At 42.9% G+C, this 17,922-nt stretch overlaps 2 protein-coding genes across 2 annotated transcripts; one reads left to right on the forward strand and one right to left on the reverse strand.

Moving 5' to 3' along the window:
• Positions 1-388: 388 nt before the first annotated feature.
• Positions 389-8,538, reverse strand: LOC124110326 (prostaglandin F2-alpha receptor-like). The gene is made up of 3 exons (XM_046469594.2): positions 8,390-8,538; positions 1,718-2,523; positions 389-961 (listed from the first exon to the last, which is right to left on the reverse strand). Exons 2-3 carry the CDS (start codon positions 2,465-2,467, stop codon positions 755-757), a joined length of 957 nt encoding a protein of 318 aa, XP_046325550.2. The 5' UTR covers positions 2,468-2,523; positions 8,390-8,538; the 3' UTR covers positions 389-754.
• Positions 8,539-14,427: 5,889 nt separating this feature from the next.
• LOC125373019 (golgin subfamily A member 6-like protein 2) lies at positions 14,428-17,686 on the forward strand. The gene is made up of 4 exons (XM_048383810.1): positions 14,428-14,481; positions 15,597-15,601; positions 16,816-17,003; positions 17,328-17,686. The coding sequence occupies exons 1-4, from the start codon at positions 14,428-14,430 to the stop codon at positions 17,684-17,686; spliced, it is 606 nt and encodes a 201-aa protein (XP_048239767.1).
• Positions 17,687-17,922: the final 236 nt, after the last annotated feature.

Below are 17,922 nucleotides of genomic sequence, written 5' to 3' on the forward strand. Positions count from 1 at the left end.
TATCTTTTACACTGTTGGTATGGTGGGTATTCTACTTTCGGTACCACAACTATATGACACCTAATGCACTCTTGGTATGGTCAGTATTTCAACTTTTGTTCACTGTATATGTGTTTATGTAAAAAAATATTTGTTACCAAATATTTTGCATGCAAGGATGCATGAAGTGTATAAAAAGTCAATTAAACTTGACGTTGTAGATCGGTATTTTATTAACCATTTCATGCATCTACATGTGTGACATGTGTGACATCATATAACAATTCAATGTCCATTCCACGCTTCGAAAAACCCAAAATGGAGAAAACCCCATTCGGGAAACTGCGTAATATATTGTCTACTTCCTACATCAACAATTATGACTTAATTATTCCAAGCAAACGTCTTGATATAGAATTAAAAACGTGAATGTAAATGAGTGATACACTGAATGGTCAAACATTCAAACAAATAACCACAAATCAACAACCGAAAATACTGTAAAAACATTTAGGCACGATATTACAAAATTCGACACAAATGTATAACAGATAAGATATAATATATATTCAAATATATAGATATAATATATTGTCTGTCTGTCTGTCTGTCTGTCTGTTTGTCTGTCTTTCTATCTATCGAATTTTGTAACATCATCAGACATTTACGGGCTTGAATACAGATACATCCTCCTACCTTCGTGAATACATACAATAATCTACATGCAACACAGTCGGCTTCCTGTTTGATGTAATTCTGTAAAGACATTGTCTCGTTAAGTTATCACAGAAACAGTTCTCTTTGAAGATTTGTCATTTCCACAGATTGTCAAAATTCTGGTCCTGATCCGATCCCTGTAGCTCTTCCTAGCAGCAATATAGATCAGTGGGTCGGTGGAATAGCTCACCCCAGCCAGAACACGTACACAAAAGCTCACACTCTTAGGTATGCGTTTCCCAAAGTAGTTCAGAAACACGGAAATCTTGGAGAAAAAAACAAAAACAAATAAGTTGGGGTTAACGTCGCATTGAACAGTCTTTCGGTTAAATATCATGGCGTGTCAACATCATGTGGGAGGAATGCTCGAAGCGATGCAGGTCACTTTGGTGAGCAAAAGTTTGGTGCTGACAAATCCAGGTATACAATCTGAGTGAACAAACATAAACCGAGGTTCGAACCCATGTTCTTAAGTTCTCAGGAATCCTAGTTCAAAGGTTGCATATGATATACTTCATGCCCCAATACCCGCACGACAACAGTGTTGTGTTTGAATACATCAGGCCTTAATACCCTAAACACCTTAATTTGATTTCTGTGTACATTTGCCTAATTATTACAATCAAATATGCGATTTCAATGTGTTTAAGGGGGTGGTGGGGTAGCCTAGTGGTTAAAGCGTTGAAGACCCGGGTTCGATTCCCCACATAGGCACAATGTGTGACGCCCATTTCTGATTTCTGATCACCCGCCGTGATATTGCTAGAATATTGCTCAAAGCGGCGTAAGCTACACTCACACACTCACTCACTCACTCACTCACTCACTCGATGTGATGAAGTATATAAAAAATGATTCTCAAATATGCCAAAATAGAAATGAATCATAAGCGTAAAATTCATGTCAAGAAAGTTCAAATTTAGAATGTGAATGTATTTGGATTATATTCCTTGTTACACCTTGGATCTAGGAACAGACTCACTTAATCGTAAGACATATACTTCCGTGTGTGTATACTTACATAGAAAGGTATCCAGGAAATGAGGAAGTTCACCGAAAGGAAGAGCAGCATTATGGTCATCTCGTACTCTGCTAGTATCGATTTCTGCTTGGGGGGCGCGCGTTTGTGAACCATTCTGAACAGGGAAGCAATTACGACTGTGTTACACACGATGTTAACAGCAGCAAACATGAGACCAACTGAAGCATAAACGATGGTATAGACACTAAGTCGCGAAGAGGGCGAAATGGGAGCAGAAGGTAACATTTTGCAGAGCTTGGGTTTTTCAGGATCCATGACCAGTCCAAAGCCAAAAGCTGGAAGCATGTTGACAACGATAAGACAAATCACGATGAAGGGAATAGGAACCTTTAGCTTCCAGCTGTGGATATTAGCAATGTACCAGTAGGTGACGCTGAAGGCGAAACATCTCTCCACCGCCATGATAGTCGCCAAGGCATTAGATGCTTGAGACAGAAACCCGTTAAAGAAACCGATAGCTACACAAGCAGAGTAACTTGGTTCGGGGATGAAAACATTCACAACTTGATAAGCAGTGGCTGACAAGATACCCAGGACATCAACTACGCAGAGGGCTCCAAGAAGCTTTTTCACAAGGTTCGGGTTTTTCTTGATGTCCTTTGCAAGAAGAGCTCTTGCAACACAGTGAACTAGAAGGCCCGGGATAAATACAATGGCGACTGTTAGCACGAGGTTAATAAGGGGAGTAGATCCGGCTTCGTTAAAATCATCACACACGCTGCTGTTCATTATTAGCGTCTTCTGACTCGGTGGCCTTTCCTGTCATTTCATAGATGGTCATGAGTCTGAAATTAATATGCAATAATTTGTTTAATAAAACACCGATTGGACTTTGAATATGTCAAAAATATTTTCAAAGTTGTAATCAATCAGGAAGTATTATATATTTTATGCCGACGCATGCACAGCAAAAAAAGTGTAGGTTTCCGTCTTCCGGAAACTTTCCGGATACCTTCGGCAACCTTCAATTTTCTTGGTAATTTCCAGATAATTTTTTTATGTGTTTCACACACAATTGAACAAAATGCACCCCCCAAATTTTGACATTTTTTTTGGAAGGTTTCCGGAAGGTATCCGGGCCGGATCCAAAGTGGGAAGGTATCCGGGAGGTTTCCGGAAGACGGAAACCTTCACTTTTTTTGCTGTGATGGTTTCACCTGAAGCTGCTCCGTATTATATGTATACTTAAAGAAAGCATATTCCGCTGGCATATTTCATACCAATTACAGAAAGCTTTGCAGCCGCCATGATCACTGAATTCAATAAATACTTACAGGGATCTCAAAAGTGGTCTACCGCAAGCTGCTTTGTAGGATCAATGCATTTTACAAGGATACAACAATCAGATTCTTGAAAACGAAAGCCACTGTATCAGCCATTTCAAGAAAATATAGTCTGGTAAATGTTAAAACGTTACACATAGCGATACTCAAATCATGAATGTAATGTGATTTAGTGGTCCACAACTTGTTGCAGTTGGCAAAATGCAGTCATGGCAAAATGCAGATCACAAATGTGAAATTCACTACAACATATCCACGTCCAAACCACATGACCATTGCACGTCTATCTACACGTGAAATGTGAACAAAAGGCCTAAAAAAGGCGCATGCCTATTTGATCAATAAACAGTTGCACATGATATAGTGGGATCTTACAGTCGACACTGCTTTTGGCTGAGATTTCTTTTGAATATGGAAAGGGTTTCGTCGCTTATAGTTTTTATAGCCTTTATTTATTTGGCGTGCCATGTCTATATCAGTGACTAGTGAACATTTCACTGCTTTCCGCTGATCCATTCCATTTCAAAATTTCAACATTCCATCCATATGTATAGTGAGTGAGTTTGTTTTTACGCCGCCTTTAGCAATATTCCAGCAATATCACGGCGGGGGACACCAGAAATGGGCTTCACACATTGTACCCATGTCGGGATTCGAACCCGGGTCTTCGGCGTGACGAGCGAACGCTTTAACCACTAGGCTACCCGACCGCCCTCCATATGTATAATTTGAAATGTGACTGGAAACATTTCAGCTCTCTTCTATGATTAAAACCCACCTCAGCCTCCGCCCACTGAGGTCAGGTTTAACAATTCATTAATGTTGTTTTACGTATATACTTTTTATCGTAAAGAAACACATAACGCGTGCGACCCATATCGTGGTCAAGAGGGAATATTGCTATACCGCGAGAAAGCGATAAAGCGATAGAGCGATAGAGCGATAGAGCGATAGAGCGAGAAAGCGATAGAGCGATAGAGCGATAGAGCGAGAAAGCGATAGAGCGAGAAAGCGATAGAGCGAGAAAGCGATAGAGCGAGAAAGCGATGTCCCCTCTCGGCCACCATAGAATCGAACCCGTGACGAGCCAACGCTTTAACCACAAGGCTACCCCACCGCCCAATTTGGGATTAAGGTCCAGTACCTACAAATATCCCACGCGTGACATGTCCAGGTATTAGCAACGGGCGAGATTACCCTGTCACCTAGCAGCAGCGGGGCGACAAAGGATGGCTAAAGTATCACTTACGTAAGTAACAAGGAGTAAGTCTAATCACACTTTGACGTTACGTATCCAACATTCTCTAGTACTCTTCAGGCCATGGATCGTTGCACCGTGCACTTATCTTTCCGAGTAAGTGGATTGATCCTATTATATGGTCTTATAAACAAAGTAAAAATACACAAACGTGATTACAATTAGTTTTGGTTTCGACGTTTCCTTTACTGTTAACAAATCATGGGGACCTTTTAATGTTAACAAATCATGGAAAACAGATATTTTCAAAATTAATATGAAAGAGTGAGTGAGTATGGTTTTACGCCGCTTTTAGCAATATTCCAGCAATATCACGGCGGGGGACACCAGAAATGGGCTCACACATCGTACCCATGTCGGGAATGGAACCCGGGTGTTCGGCGTGATGAGCGAACGCTTTAACCACCAGGCTACCCGACCGCCTAATATGAAAGAGACGTGACATGGAACGTATTACTATTTGTATATATCGATAAAAGAAGGTTCTATTTATTGGCATAAAAGGGTCGGCTGAAATGCTTGGGCTCTATGACTTGGCTATTTTTGTGTCATCGTGCCAGTAAGACGTGGTGTGTTTTTCACGTTATCAATCACTGGTTTGTATGGCCCAGAGTCATTTACTTACTGGGAAAGCTGATACTTATTAATATCCACTGAATCACTGTGTTAAATACTTAGATTATACGTGGAAAAATGCTGTCTTTGAATACCTGTTTGGTCAGCTTTATGTGTTAGGAAAGCTCTGAGTAACGCAGGCAGTAGATCCTTGCACGGTTAAGGCACACAACTCTGCACAGGTTGTTGTGGTTCCTTGTACAATATAACAGAACCAGACTAAGGCTTGGACTAATGAGGCACTTAATTCAGTGAGTGAGTGAATGACGTCTTACGCCGCTTGTAGGAATATTTTCAGAAATATCACGGAGGGGGACCCCAGAACTGGGCTTCAGCGTTGTACCCATGTGGGGAATTGAACCCAGGCCTTCGGAGTGACAATCCAACACTTTAATCTCTAGGCTACCCTACCGTCCCCATTTAATTTAATGGCATTAACTACAATACATTTCTATTGCAAAGAAAGCAAACAAGTAGCAGTGTCTTCATAACAGTGAGTGAGTGAGTTAGTTTGGTTTAACGTCGCTTTTAACGGTATTCCAGTTATATCACGGCGAGTCAGCTTGATCTGGAAGGAAAGACCGAAGTGATGCAGGTCTAAGACGTTTACCACTTTGGTGAAACCTACGAGCACGTGTATGGTGCTGACAAACCTAGAAACATAATCGCGGCCAACCGGGATTCGAACCCACAACCATAGGTTTCTGGCGTACCCAAGAGACGCAACTCTGCACTGCTAATCGCGGCGCCTTAGACGACGATTGGTAAGCCTATAGATGGTTGTATGATTGTTCACGAGGGACGTAGTCACTCGTTGAGGGAACAGGTTAGTTTGTTTGCTTGTTTGTTGTTTAACGTCGTACAATATTCCAGCTATGTGACGGTAGTCCATTAATATCGAGTCTGGACCTGACATTCAAGTGATTGACAGTATGAGCACCGATCTACGCAATTGGGATACGATGACGTGCATCAACCAAGTCAGCGAACCTGACCACCTGATCCCGTTAGTCGCCTCTTACGACAAGCTTGGGCTGTTAAAGACCAATTCTAACTCGTCACGGGTCTGAAGAAAAAGTTTAATATTTAAAAAAAGCTGTTAGAACAGGAGGACACCATTTAAAAACATTGTAAACTGCATGCAAGAATGCATATCCCCTAGTGATAGTGATTTCGGTTTAACGTCGCTTTGAACAGTATATCTAAACTGGTTGAGTGAGTGAGTAAGTGAGTTGGGTTTAACGCTGCTTTTAACAGTATTCCAGTCATATCGCGGCGTGTAAGCTTAATGTGGGAGGAAAGCCCGAAGTGATGCAGGTCTTAGACGTTTACCACTTCTGTGAAACCCACGAGCACGGGTATGGTGCTGACAAACCTAGAAACATAATCGGGGCGAACCGGGATTCGAACCCACAATCATAGGTTCCTGGCGTGGCCAAGGGACGCAACTCTGCACAGCGAATCGCGGCGCCTTAGACGACTGGGCCACCCGTGCCCCCCTAAACTGGTTTAAAAAAGAAAGTATACACATGAAACTTGGATCTGACCAAACAAAATACAAAATGACTAGGCTGAAAACGCCTAAACACTGCACACTTAAGGTCCAAAACACAACTGGGATGCAGTATATTGATACCAGCCTAACTACATCAGCATCGAGACCCGTGAAGATTCCGGGATAGAATAAGACTTCAGCAACCCATGCATGTCGTAAAAGGCGACTATGCTTGTCGTAAAAGGCGACTATGCTTGTCGTAAAAGGCGACTAACGGGATCGGGTGGTCAGGCTCGCTGACTTGGTTGATGCATGTCATCGATCCCAATTGCGTGGATCGATGCTCATGATATTAATCTCTTGATTGTCTGGCAGACTCGATTATTTTACAGACCGCCGTCATATAGCTGGAACATTGCTGACAAACAAACAAACAAACAAAACATCAGCATCGAATAACCATTTCTTGTTTGATTCATTTTTTCCACCATCAAACATGGCTGATACTTTCTTTACCCCGGCTTATCACGGCTTACCACTTTCATATGGTGCTGAGAAACAGAGGATCATAGTGAGGTCGAATTGGGACTCGAACTCGAACCATCAGAGGATATTATATCATGCCCCTGTATCGCAATTTCCAACAGCGACCAGCAGCGCACTACACCACTAGGCCATCCGTTAGTCAGTAAATTTGAAAAAAATGGTCAGAAATCACCAGGAATGATTGTCATTTGATGGCTGATTTTCCGATGCGGTTTTATCCCAGAAACACTGCTCATGGGGCTGTCGGGTAGCCTAGTAGTTAACACGTTCGCTCGTTACGCCGAAGACCCGGGTTCGATTCCCGACGTGGGTACAATGTGTGAGGCCCATCTCTGATGTCCCCCGCCGTGATATTGAGGGAATGTTGTTAAAAGCTTCGCCATGCTTGTGGTTTTGCCACAGGGGTCCATCCATGGTACGAACCAGAATATGAAGAGGGCGTCATGGAAAATGATAAATACAAAATTCTTTGGAATAGGCCCGTTTACAGTCTCAGACGTATCCAAGCCAACAAACCTGATCCTGTCCTGTTTGATAAATCCAATGAAATCATTTATATTATTGCATTTTCTGTCCCTATTGACACTAATGTGCTTGACAAGATTAAGGAAAAACATGGCAAATATACGGACCTTGCTTTTGAAATGTTACTTTTGCATCCAAAGTACCAAGTTGTCCGACTCCCCATTGTTCTCGGTGCCTTAGGTTTGGTACCTCCCAAGCTGTTGACTGACTTTGTGAGAGTACCTGGGTTTGCTACCAAGAATACAGCCCTTCTGACAATCTGGGTAATGCAGAAGGCTGCAGTGTTGGGGAGTCTTCACGTTCTCCGAAAAGTTCTGGGTGGGTTTAACTAGGCAGCGCTTCCTAGGAGAAGTCCCATTCGCTGTCTGGACTGCGTGAAGAGGGGACCTTGAGCTGATGATGAGCCTAACCAACCTCACACTGCCAGGATCAACCAAAAACTCTTTGCTGCAATTTTTGTATTTTAATATAATAATTTTATTATAATAATAATGCGACAAAACCCTTTCCATCTTCATAAGATATATCTTATGCACGATTGTACGATTCCGACTATATCACAAACATGTGTTTATAAATCACTATCAAATAGCAATGACACCAGGTGTTCGCGAAAGTCTCTGCTAAAAGCCCACGTACGAGTCCACCCCGAGACAAAAATAGTACGTAGTTAAACATGGGAAAACTAAACACTCGAAATCTCGACTGGGAACACGAGGACTTTATCCATCTATATTCCATAGTCATACACTGTAATAATACAAAGAAAAATATACCAGCCTGCACATGGTCACGACGACCGTGACCCTGCTATTATGTACAAAGGGCCTGTGGCCTCAATGTCCTGAAATAAAAGCAATATACAATAAAGTGTGTAACTATACATACTCTGATACACTATATACAATCACATTGTAAACAAAACATACCAATCATACACGATCGTCGTCAACCCCGGACGGTTAAAAACTCCATTCATTGGCCCATACACAATGCCGGTAGGTATCTCAGAGGTACATCAGAGACCGGTATTCCTTTGGCCACTGGTTCTGCAGGGTTACTGTGTCAAGGAGGTACATTTCCAAAGCTATCCCTTCATAATGGATAAAGGTATTATGGTTTAATGAACCGACTCTGTCAGCTAGAGACCCCTTGCCGCTACCACAGGCGTAGATGTTTAGCTAATGATCCGCTTTCATGGGTATTTGTCATGGTCGAACACGACTGTGCTTATACATGCAGGGAGAGCTGCGAACATGAATCACTGTAAGACGGATCATTGGATGACGGGAAATAATAACTTGTCCCAAAGAACTGTATGCCTGAAACATGGAATTTTTTATGTGATTTAATTCCAATATAGTTGCAAAACTATCTATTTTTTAAAGTCTAAATATGTTTTGTTAAAATAATCTTTCAATAATGTATTTTTGTGTGGCACACTTCTTTGTTTTGAACAGTCTGAAGCAAAAATATGTATTTCAAGCCTGATCTCGGACAATGTGGTTTCTTTGAGGAAATCCCAAATATCACAATCACAAACGGTGTCATTCCTGAAGTTTCTGTTTGCGAAGTCACTATCACATACAGTGTCATAGCTGGAGCTCTGTACTTGTGAAGTCACCATCACATACAGTGTCATAGCTGGGCCTCTGTACTTGTGAAGTCACCATCACATACAGTGTCATAGTTGGAGCTCTGTACTTGTGAAGTCATTATCACATACAATGTCATAGTTGGAGCTCTGTACTTGTGAAGTCATTATCACATACAATGTCATAGTTGGAGCTCTGTACTTGTGAAGTCACTATCACATACAGTGTCATAGTTGGAGCTCTGTACTTGTGAAGTCACCATCACATACAGTGCCATAGTTGGAGCTCCGTACTTCTGAAGTCATTATCACATACAGTGTCATAGCTAGAGCTCTGTAATTGTGAAGTCACTATCACATACAGTGTCATAGTTGGAGCTCTGTACTTGTGAAGCCACTATCACATACAGTGTCATAGCTGGGCCTTTGAACTTGTGAAGTCACTATCACATACAGTGTCATAGCTGGAGCTCTGTACTTGTGAGGTCACTATCACATACAGTGTCATAGTTGGAGCTCTGTACTTGTGAAGTCACCATCACATACAGTGTCATAGTTGGAGCTCTGTACTTGTGAAGTCACCATCACATACAGTGTCAAAGCTGGGCCTCGGTACTTGTGAAGTCACTATCACATACAGTGTCATAGTTGGAGCTCTGTACTTGTGAAGTCACCATCACATACAGTGTCATAGTTGGAGCTCTGTACTTGTGAAGTCATTATCACATACAGTGACAGAGCTGGGCCTTTGTACTTGTGAAGTCACTATCACATACAGTGTCATAGCTGGAGCTCTGTACTTGTGAAGTCACCATCACATACAGTGTCCCTCTCAGGAACAACACCAGACATCATGGTTGTCACTGATGCGTCAAATTGGAAATGAGTTTCACATGTCTACCATAAATAATCATGAAAGCTTTACAAGAATCGTATGACGCCCTTTGAAAACTTCGAAGAAGCAGCATTCTTGAGTGTACCTGAAAAGATGTGAAATGTAGACACCAATGCTGCTGGAATACTGCTCGACATGAAGGGAAAATAGACTAATGGAAAGTTGAAGTCACCCCTCTTCTCATACAATCTTGTGGATAGTATTTTTCTGTCACTGCTGAATCTTCATGCACATGTGTAAATATGCGCGGATGAGTGAGTTTTGAAGATAACTCACCTTATATCAAGGCGTGTAAGCTTGGTGTGGGAGGAAAGCCCGAAGTGATGCAGACGTTTACCATTTTGGTGAAACCAACGAGCACGGGTATGGTGCTGACAAACCTTGAAACATAATCAGTGTGAACGAGGATTCGAAACCACGACTATAGGTGCCTGGTGTGCCCAAATGACGCATCTCGAACTGCGCACAACGAATTGCAGCGCCACCTGTGACAGGGCCACCTAGATTAGGAACTCCAGCATTTCACATATTGTTTTCTCAGTAAACTTCATATGACATTTGCTTTCATGTTTGACAAACTGTCTTGCCATACAGTCATGGGGGTTGCTAGATAGGATTTGGACGTTTTTCCAGTTGATATTGTGATTTGGGCAGTTACTGATATGGTCCGAGGTTGAGAGGCTGATTAACTCTCTGATTTGAAGGTTGAAGCTTTGTGCTCTTTGATTCTGGTGTTGATGGGACGGGATGATTCACCTACGTAGGATTGTCCACACACCAGCAAAGTCCCAATCACACCTGGGAAAACGTCCAAATCCTCTCCAACAGCCTCCATGACTTCACTGAAAGAAAACTAACAGACGTAGTCCACATTCGCCGCCACAAGCCATCAATCAACAGAGGTCAGGGCTATTTCATCCCATCCGCCTACTGTGAACTCGTTAAGCAATACTTACCACACCTATGTACAGTGAACCCTGTTTAACTGGCCTCCTGTGTTGTTGGCTTCCTCACCATGTGTTCTCTGCCCCTCATGTTGTTACAGTATTATCCTTCTCTTGTCATTCCTTAAAGGGGAAGTGTACACGCAAAAATCACTTTCTTTCTTTTTCTAAACAAAACGCAATTTTAGAATTAATTAGTATCTGTGTTTGAAAATATACACTCATTTTTTTCACAGTGAAAGTAGAAAGCTTACAATAGTGTGAAAATGATATGCCGTTATGAGGCCTTCGTTTTTCGAGCTAAACAGGCCTGAGTTATCCCCCTTAGATTATGACGTAATTGGTGCCAATTCAACTGGGTCCCTGTCTATTCTCAACGCAAAAGATATCAAGTACCAGTTTGCGGTAAAACAACATGGCCTACGACACACTCCGGCGCAGTGGTGACTCAGCATAACACTATGCTGGCTGGCATGTGAGACGCTAGAATCACACACCTAGACCTACACCACGTGAAGCGGCTCTAACAAAGCATGATGACGTCATAATTTTTATCAATAGGCACCAATGACGTCATATTGCAAGGGGCATAAGCCATGAGGTTTTTGTTGTGGAAATAGAACACTTGGTAAATGTGAAAAATATAAATCGTTTTAATGCGAAAAATATGTTAATTAATTGTGATATTTTTATATTTTTGTCTATGACACTTCTAGGTTAACACTTTTAATGTGGAAAAAGTACAAGAAAAATAGGTTAATTTCCGTGTGAACTTGCCCTTTAACCTACTTAATATCTCACTTGTATGCAAGTGTTGATCCTCCACCTACTGTATATATTCTGTACCATGTTCATTATTCAGCCTTACTTGACAACGGTATAAGGATCTTTTCCGAGCCGTCGCCTTTACAGCATATAAAGAAGTTGTTATCCATAAATTGAATCTACTTTGTAAGAAACAATAATTTACCTCTTAATTGCCTTATCTCGGCTTTTGATTCTATGGTGTTACCTATCTAGTCATACAATTCAAAAGATACGGGGAGACGAAAATCTGCAAATTATTGCGCGTGTTCGTTTAAACTTTCTTACATCTGTGACTAAAGTAATAACACCAACGAGGTGAGGTGAAATGGGGTTTAAGTCGCGTCCAAGATTATTGCACTTCTATAGCGACGTGCATGCATGTGTGTGTGTGTGTGTGTGGCTGCTTGTACTTGTCCGATTTATAGTGCTAGCCCACTGAGATACCATGCCGCAGTTTAACATGAATACCCCACTCAGACACAGTATACTGACTCCAAGCCGACCAGTTTTATCCCCTTAATGCCGAGCGCTAGACAGGGTAACAACAAGTACCATCTTTTAACGTCTTTTGGTATGACGCGGCCGGGGATCGAACCCCGGACCTTCCACTCTCCGAGCGGACGCTCTACCATTAGACCACAGAGGCGGTCACACCACCGACGAATAATATGGATTATGGGCAATTAGGCAGAGATCTTCCGCACATAACTATGTCAAAACGTATAACTCAAATTCTGGATTACTGTCGCATCACCTACGTGTGGTAAGAAGCCTTCCCAAATGCTTTATCACTGTGTGAAACAGAGTTATGAGTAAGAGTAAGCAATACTAATATGGATTGAATATATTACTACTTTTGGACGGACACACACATCCAACAACCGTGTAATCTGTATTGTGCATGGCGGGCTGGTAATATGAGGTAGGCTATGTTTTATAGGATCAATTTGTATAAGAATAGAGAGTTCTATGAAGAAGTCTGTCTGGTTTTCTGATGAACGCGATGTCATCCTTGGCAAAACGCACTTTCTGATGAAAGCGATGCCATCCTTGACAAAACGCGCTTTCTGATGAACGCGATGTCATCCTTGACAAAACGCGCTTCTGATGAACGCGATGTCATCCTTGACAAAACGCGCTTTCTGATGAACGCGATGTCATCCTTGACAAAACGCGCTTCTGATGAAGGCGATGTCATCCTTGGCAAAACGCACTTTCTGATGAAAGCGATGCCATCCTTGACAAAACGCGCTTTCTGATGAACGCGATGTCATCCTTGACAAAACGCGCTTCTGATGAACGCGATGTCATCCTTGACAAAACGCGCTTTCTGATGAACGCGATGTCATCCTTGACAAAACGCGCTTTCTGATGAACGCGATGTCATCCTTGACAAAACGCGCTTTCTGATGAAGGCGATGTCATCCTTGACAAAACGCGCTTTCTGATGAACGCGATGTCATCCTTGACAAAACGCGCTTTCTGATGAACGCGATGCCATCCTTGACAAAACGCGCTTTCTGATGAACGCGATGTCATCCTTGACAAAATGCTTTCAGTGGGTGTCTTGATTTCTGGGTTTGAACATTTTAGAATAATTTTTGTCTCCATAACAAGGAGATGAGAAACATTAAAAAATATAGACCCGACAATATGAGATAATAGGAACAATGTTATTTGATATCGCGATTCTAACGGACGTAAGGAGGTGAAATAGACTGTATGTTTACATATATGTTAGCTGGCTGTATGTGCTGAGAACTTGTCTTTATGAGGATATCTAATAACGTAAGTGAAAAGGAGATTAAGCTTTAATGAAAGCAGAGAGCGTCTGCATAGTTTTCGTATTCAGGAATATGTGTGTATGAATACTTTTTCTTGTGGTTCACGGGCCTTGTTCAAAATTCGTTAGGTTCTACTGCCTACATATTGGGGAAGATTTTATTTTTCCGGAGCTGGGGTGTGGTGTGGTTGTGGTGGGCGGAGAGAGTAAAATTTAATCTTTAAAAGAAGGAGTTAAACAATTTTTTTTGTTTTTCCTTTTTTTTAAACAAGAAACTGGTTATTTTACAGAACATCAAGCATGTCCAGTGATCGATCCTATTTCTTGTTACACCTGAGGAAAGCGATTTTCCAGCATTTTCGGAAAAGAATGTTTATGACAAAACAATCCCAGGCCATCCCAGGATTGTCCCATATAGCATGCTATATATCACATATGACAAGTCATATTATATGTGACTGTCTCTTTATAATGACTGAATAGGCCCAGTATTTGTCCGGAAAGCATGTATAGAAAACGCTAATATTAATGATGATAATATTTGTTTGTTTGTTGTTTAACGTCAATGTATTCTTTACGTCATTCTGACGGATTTGACATCATGCGAATCTTATTGTGATATACAAGACAGCTGCCCTAAAATCGCAAAGAACGATAAAGAACATAGTGTGGCTTATTTCACGATAAAACATTGTTCTATCATGACGTCATTGCTGGAGACTCGAATATGCGCTCACAACTTGATGACGTCGTATATTGGACGACGTTATTTTTCAGTGGAGAGTTGTACCCAATAGATGTAGCTGGCAACGCAGATACACGCGATGGCTGAACGATCGCACCCAAAAGCGGGAGAGATATGACAATCGTCATTGGGAGAAAAGGTACAGGTAATCAAAGTGGGGATTATAAGAATATGCGGGGAATACCCAACTGTGCCTAAAATGGACTGTCCGACATTGCCGAGGTCGGATTCTATTGAGGAGCCATCATTACGGGTTGGTTGGTTGGTTGGTTTGTTGTTTAACGCCGCACTCAGCAATATTCAAGCTATATGACGGCGGTCTGTAAATAATCGAGTCTGTACCAGACAATCCAGTGATTGATATCATGAACATCGATCCACGCAATTGGGATCGATGACATGCATCAACCAAGTCAGCGAGCCTGACCACCCGATCCCGTTAGTCGCCTTTTACGACTAGCATAGTCACCTTTTACGCCAAGCATGGGTTGCTGAAGACCAATTCTACCCCGGAATCTTCACGGGTCATCATTACGGGTAAATATATTAAAGCTTGTACACTTTATCATCGTCCTTAAAGATGTTGATATCTCCTGTTGATGTTGAGTGAGTGAGTGAGTGAGTATGGTTTTACGCCGCTTTTAGCACTATTCCAGCAATATCACGGCGGGGGACACCAGAAATGGGCTTCACACATTGTGCCCATGTCGGGAATCGAACCCTGGTCTTCGGCGTGACGAGCGAACGCTTTAACCACTAGGCTACCCGACCGCCCCCCTGTTGATGTTGATATCTCCTGGTCGTTGTTTATCGTACAATAAAACACTGCAGGGAGAATTAACCCCTCGGTGCTGCGCTCTTCATAGTGTATTCTCCCTTCATTGTTTTATTGTACGACAAACAACTCCCACTCGTCGTTTATTTCACAAGTAAGATCGAAATGACGTCACACTAGAAATGATTGATTATTTGTTCATTAACGCCGCACTCAGCCATATTCCGGCTTTTTGACGACCGTCTGTAAATAATCGAGTCTAGACCAGACAATCAAGTGATTGACATCATGAGCATCGATCCACGCAATTGAGGTACGATGAGATGCATCTACCAAGTCAGCGAGCCTGACCACCCAATCCTGTTAGTCGCCTCATACGACAAGCATAGTTGCCTTTTCTGGCAAGCATTGGTTGCTGTAGACCTATTCTATCCCGGATCTTTGTTTACATGTATTAATGCGCGTTCTCACCGGTGCACCACAAAACAGCTTTAATATTTTTTTAAGGTTTCTTGTTCTCCCAAATTTGAAGAATCAAAATATAATTTTGAAAGTTATGAAAACCGCGTTCTGAGTGTTATGTTTGTTTTCAGGTCAGGTGAGGTGAAAAGTCGCGTCCAAGATTATTGCACTTATATAGCGACGTGCATGCACGCGTGTATGTGTGGCTGCTTGTACTTGTCCGGACTGATGCCGATTTATAGTGCTAGCCAAATGAAATACCATGCCGCAGTTTAACATGAATACCCCACTCAGACACAGTATACTGACTCCGAGACGACCAGTCCTTGTTTCAGCTCCTTAATGCCGAGCGACAGACAGGGTAACAACAAGTACCGTCTTTTAACGTCTTTTTTGTATGACGCAGCCTGGGATCGAACCCCGGACCTTCCACTCTCCGGGCGGACGCTCTACCACTAGACCCCGGAGGCGGTCCTGTGACATTTAGACTTCCCTCGATGAGATATACATCGTATTTGACAAAAGCATGAAGCAGTCTCTAGTTGTACTATACGAGCACCTGCTAGTGACATGCAGCACATGATCACAGTCGCGCATATAGCGTTGACGCATGATGGAGTCCATAAGTTATTAGATCCCCTGGTTTCATTTATATTCTGTGAAGCATATTTAAGTAAGGAAACATAAGCAAAACAAGACATAAGCCGTATCGATTGCTGTTTACCAACAGGAAAGCCACTATGGTCCTACATTAAGGCTGTTATTGCTACTTGAGATACCCTAGACATGTCAACTGAGTTCATACTGAGAGTAAAGTAAAGGTTATATATTACTTCCCTAGACAAATCTCTACTTATGTACCAACGTATAGACTAACGCAATGTGGACATTCACTGCGACTGTCATGCCTCAATATAGCGTTTGTCACAACTCTATTTGCAAGCAGAGGCATTGACCTCGGTCGAATTTAGATTTGTGGTTATGCTTCAATGAAGGCCCATCGTGCGATCTACTGCAGTGAATGGAGCCTAATAGTTGAGTGTACAATGACACCTTGTCTTGGACTCAAGTCTTGGTATTAAATAAATCCTTTAATTAAGAACTGGGTTCAATGTCCATTGATTGTAGCCAGTGATTCAGAAATGTAATTATCCAGCTCCATCATTGGAAACATTATTAGTCAGACGGTGTTGTCCGCACGCGAGTTGTCTTCCTTAGTTGAGCACAACTCTCGGTGGACGTTTGGATTAAATTTTAGTGTAACGTATTTTAGTGTAATTTCCCTTATTTTGTAATGTCGTCGCAAGCAGAACTGATATCAAAGAGGATAACGTGACATTGTATTTCTAGTCTCAGCCTGCAGGATGCGGGGTGTGAGTTGCAGGACGCGGGTTGTGGAGTGAACGATGCGGGGTGTGGGTTGCTGGACGCGGGTTGTGGAGTGAAGGATGCGGGGTGTGGGTTGCTGGACGCGGGTTGTGGAGTGAAGGATGCGGGGTGTGCGTTGCAGGATGCGGAGTGTAGGGTGAAGGATGCGGGTTGTTTGGGTGAAGGATGCGGGGTGCGGATGCGGGGTGTAGGGTGTGGGGTGCAGGATACGGATTGTGGGAGTGCAGGATGCGGGGTGTGGGTTGCAGGATGCGCCTTTTGGGGTGAAGGATGCGGGGTGTTGGTTGCAGGATGCGGCTTTTGGGGTGCAGGATGCGGGGTGTGGGTTGCAGGATGCGCCTTTTGGGGTGAAGGATGCGGGGTGTTGGTTGCAGGATGCGGCTTTTGGGGTGCAGGATGCGGGGTGTGGGTTGCAGGATGCGGGGTGTGGAGTGCGGGGTGAAGGATGCGTGTTGTTGCGTTGTGTGATGCAGGATGTGGGGTGCAGGTTGCGGAATGCGGGGTGTGGGGTGCAGGATGTGGGGTGCAGGATGCGGGATATGGGGTGCAGGATGCGGGGTGCAGGATGTGTGTGCAGGATTCGGGGTACGGGGTGCAGGATCCGGGGTGTAGGGTGTGGGGTGCAGAATGCGGGTTGTGGGAGTGCAGGGTGCGGGGTGCAGGATGTGGGGTGCGGAATGCGGGATATGGGGTGCAGGATGCGGGGTGCAGGGTGTGGGTGCAGGATGCGGGGTACGGGGTGCAGGATGCGGGGTGTCGGATGAAGAATGCAGGGTGTAGGGTACAGGAATACAACCAGATATTCAAGTTTATTTCATACTTAAAGCAGTGAACATAACACTTGATATTTAACTGCTATGAACATAAGACAGTGATGGAACTATTGTCATACAAGAGTTACCTTCCCTCAAATTGCCTCCCTTTACCATAAGTGACTGGCCCGTACACAACCTGTTGACTTTTGACATTGACAAGGCAAAATAATAACAGATGGGTATTAATGGAGTTAATATCGCTTCATATCGCTTGTTTTTCTCTTGAAAATGTTTCGTTATTAACTGTAAATGT

Source organism: Haliotis rufescens, unplaced genomic scaffold (genome assembly GCF_023055435.1).
Source record: "Haliotis rufescens isolate VD_foot unplaced genomic scaffold, xgHalRufe1.0.p SCAF_5, whole genome shotgun sequence".
In the NCBI taxonomy this organism is placed as follows: domain Eukaryota; kingdom Metazoa; phylum Mollusca; class Gastropoda; order Lepetellida; family Haliotidae; genus Haliotis; species Haliotis rufescens.

Bases quoted from the DNA above. Each gene is read 5' to 3' on its own strand.
- LOC124110326 (XM_046469594.2), bottom strand. From the start codon at position 2,467: ATGAACAGCAGCGTGTGTGATGATTTTAACGAAGCCGGATCTACTCCC. The intron at 962-1,717 runs GTAAGTATACAC...TTTTTCTCCAAG, and splicing joins TTTCCTGGATACCTTTCTAT to ATTTCCGTGTTTCTGAACTA.
- LOC125373019 (XM_048383810.1), top strand. From the start codon at position 14,428: ATGGACTGTCCGACATTGCCGAGGTCGGATTCTATTGAGGAGCCATCA. The intron at 17,004-17,327 runs GTTGTTTGGGTG...TGTGTGATGCAG, and splicing joins GTGTAGGGTGAAGGATGCGG to GATGTGGGGTGCAGGTTGCG.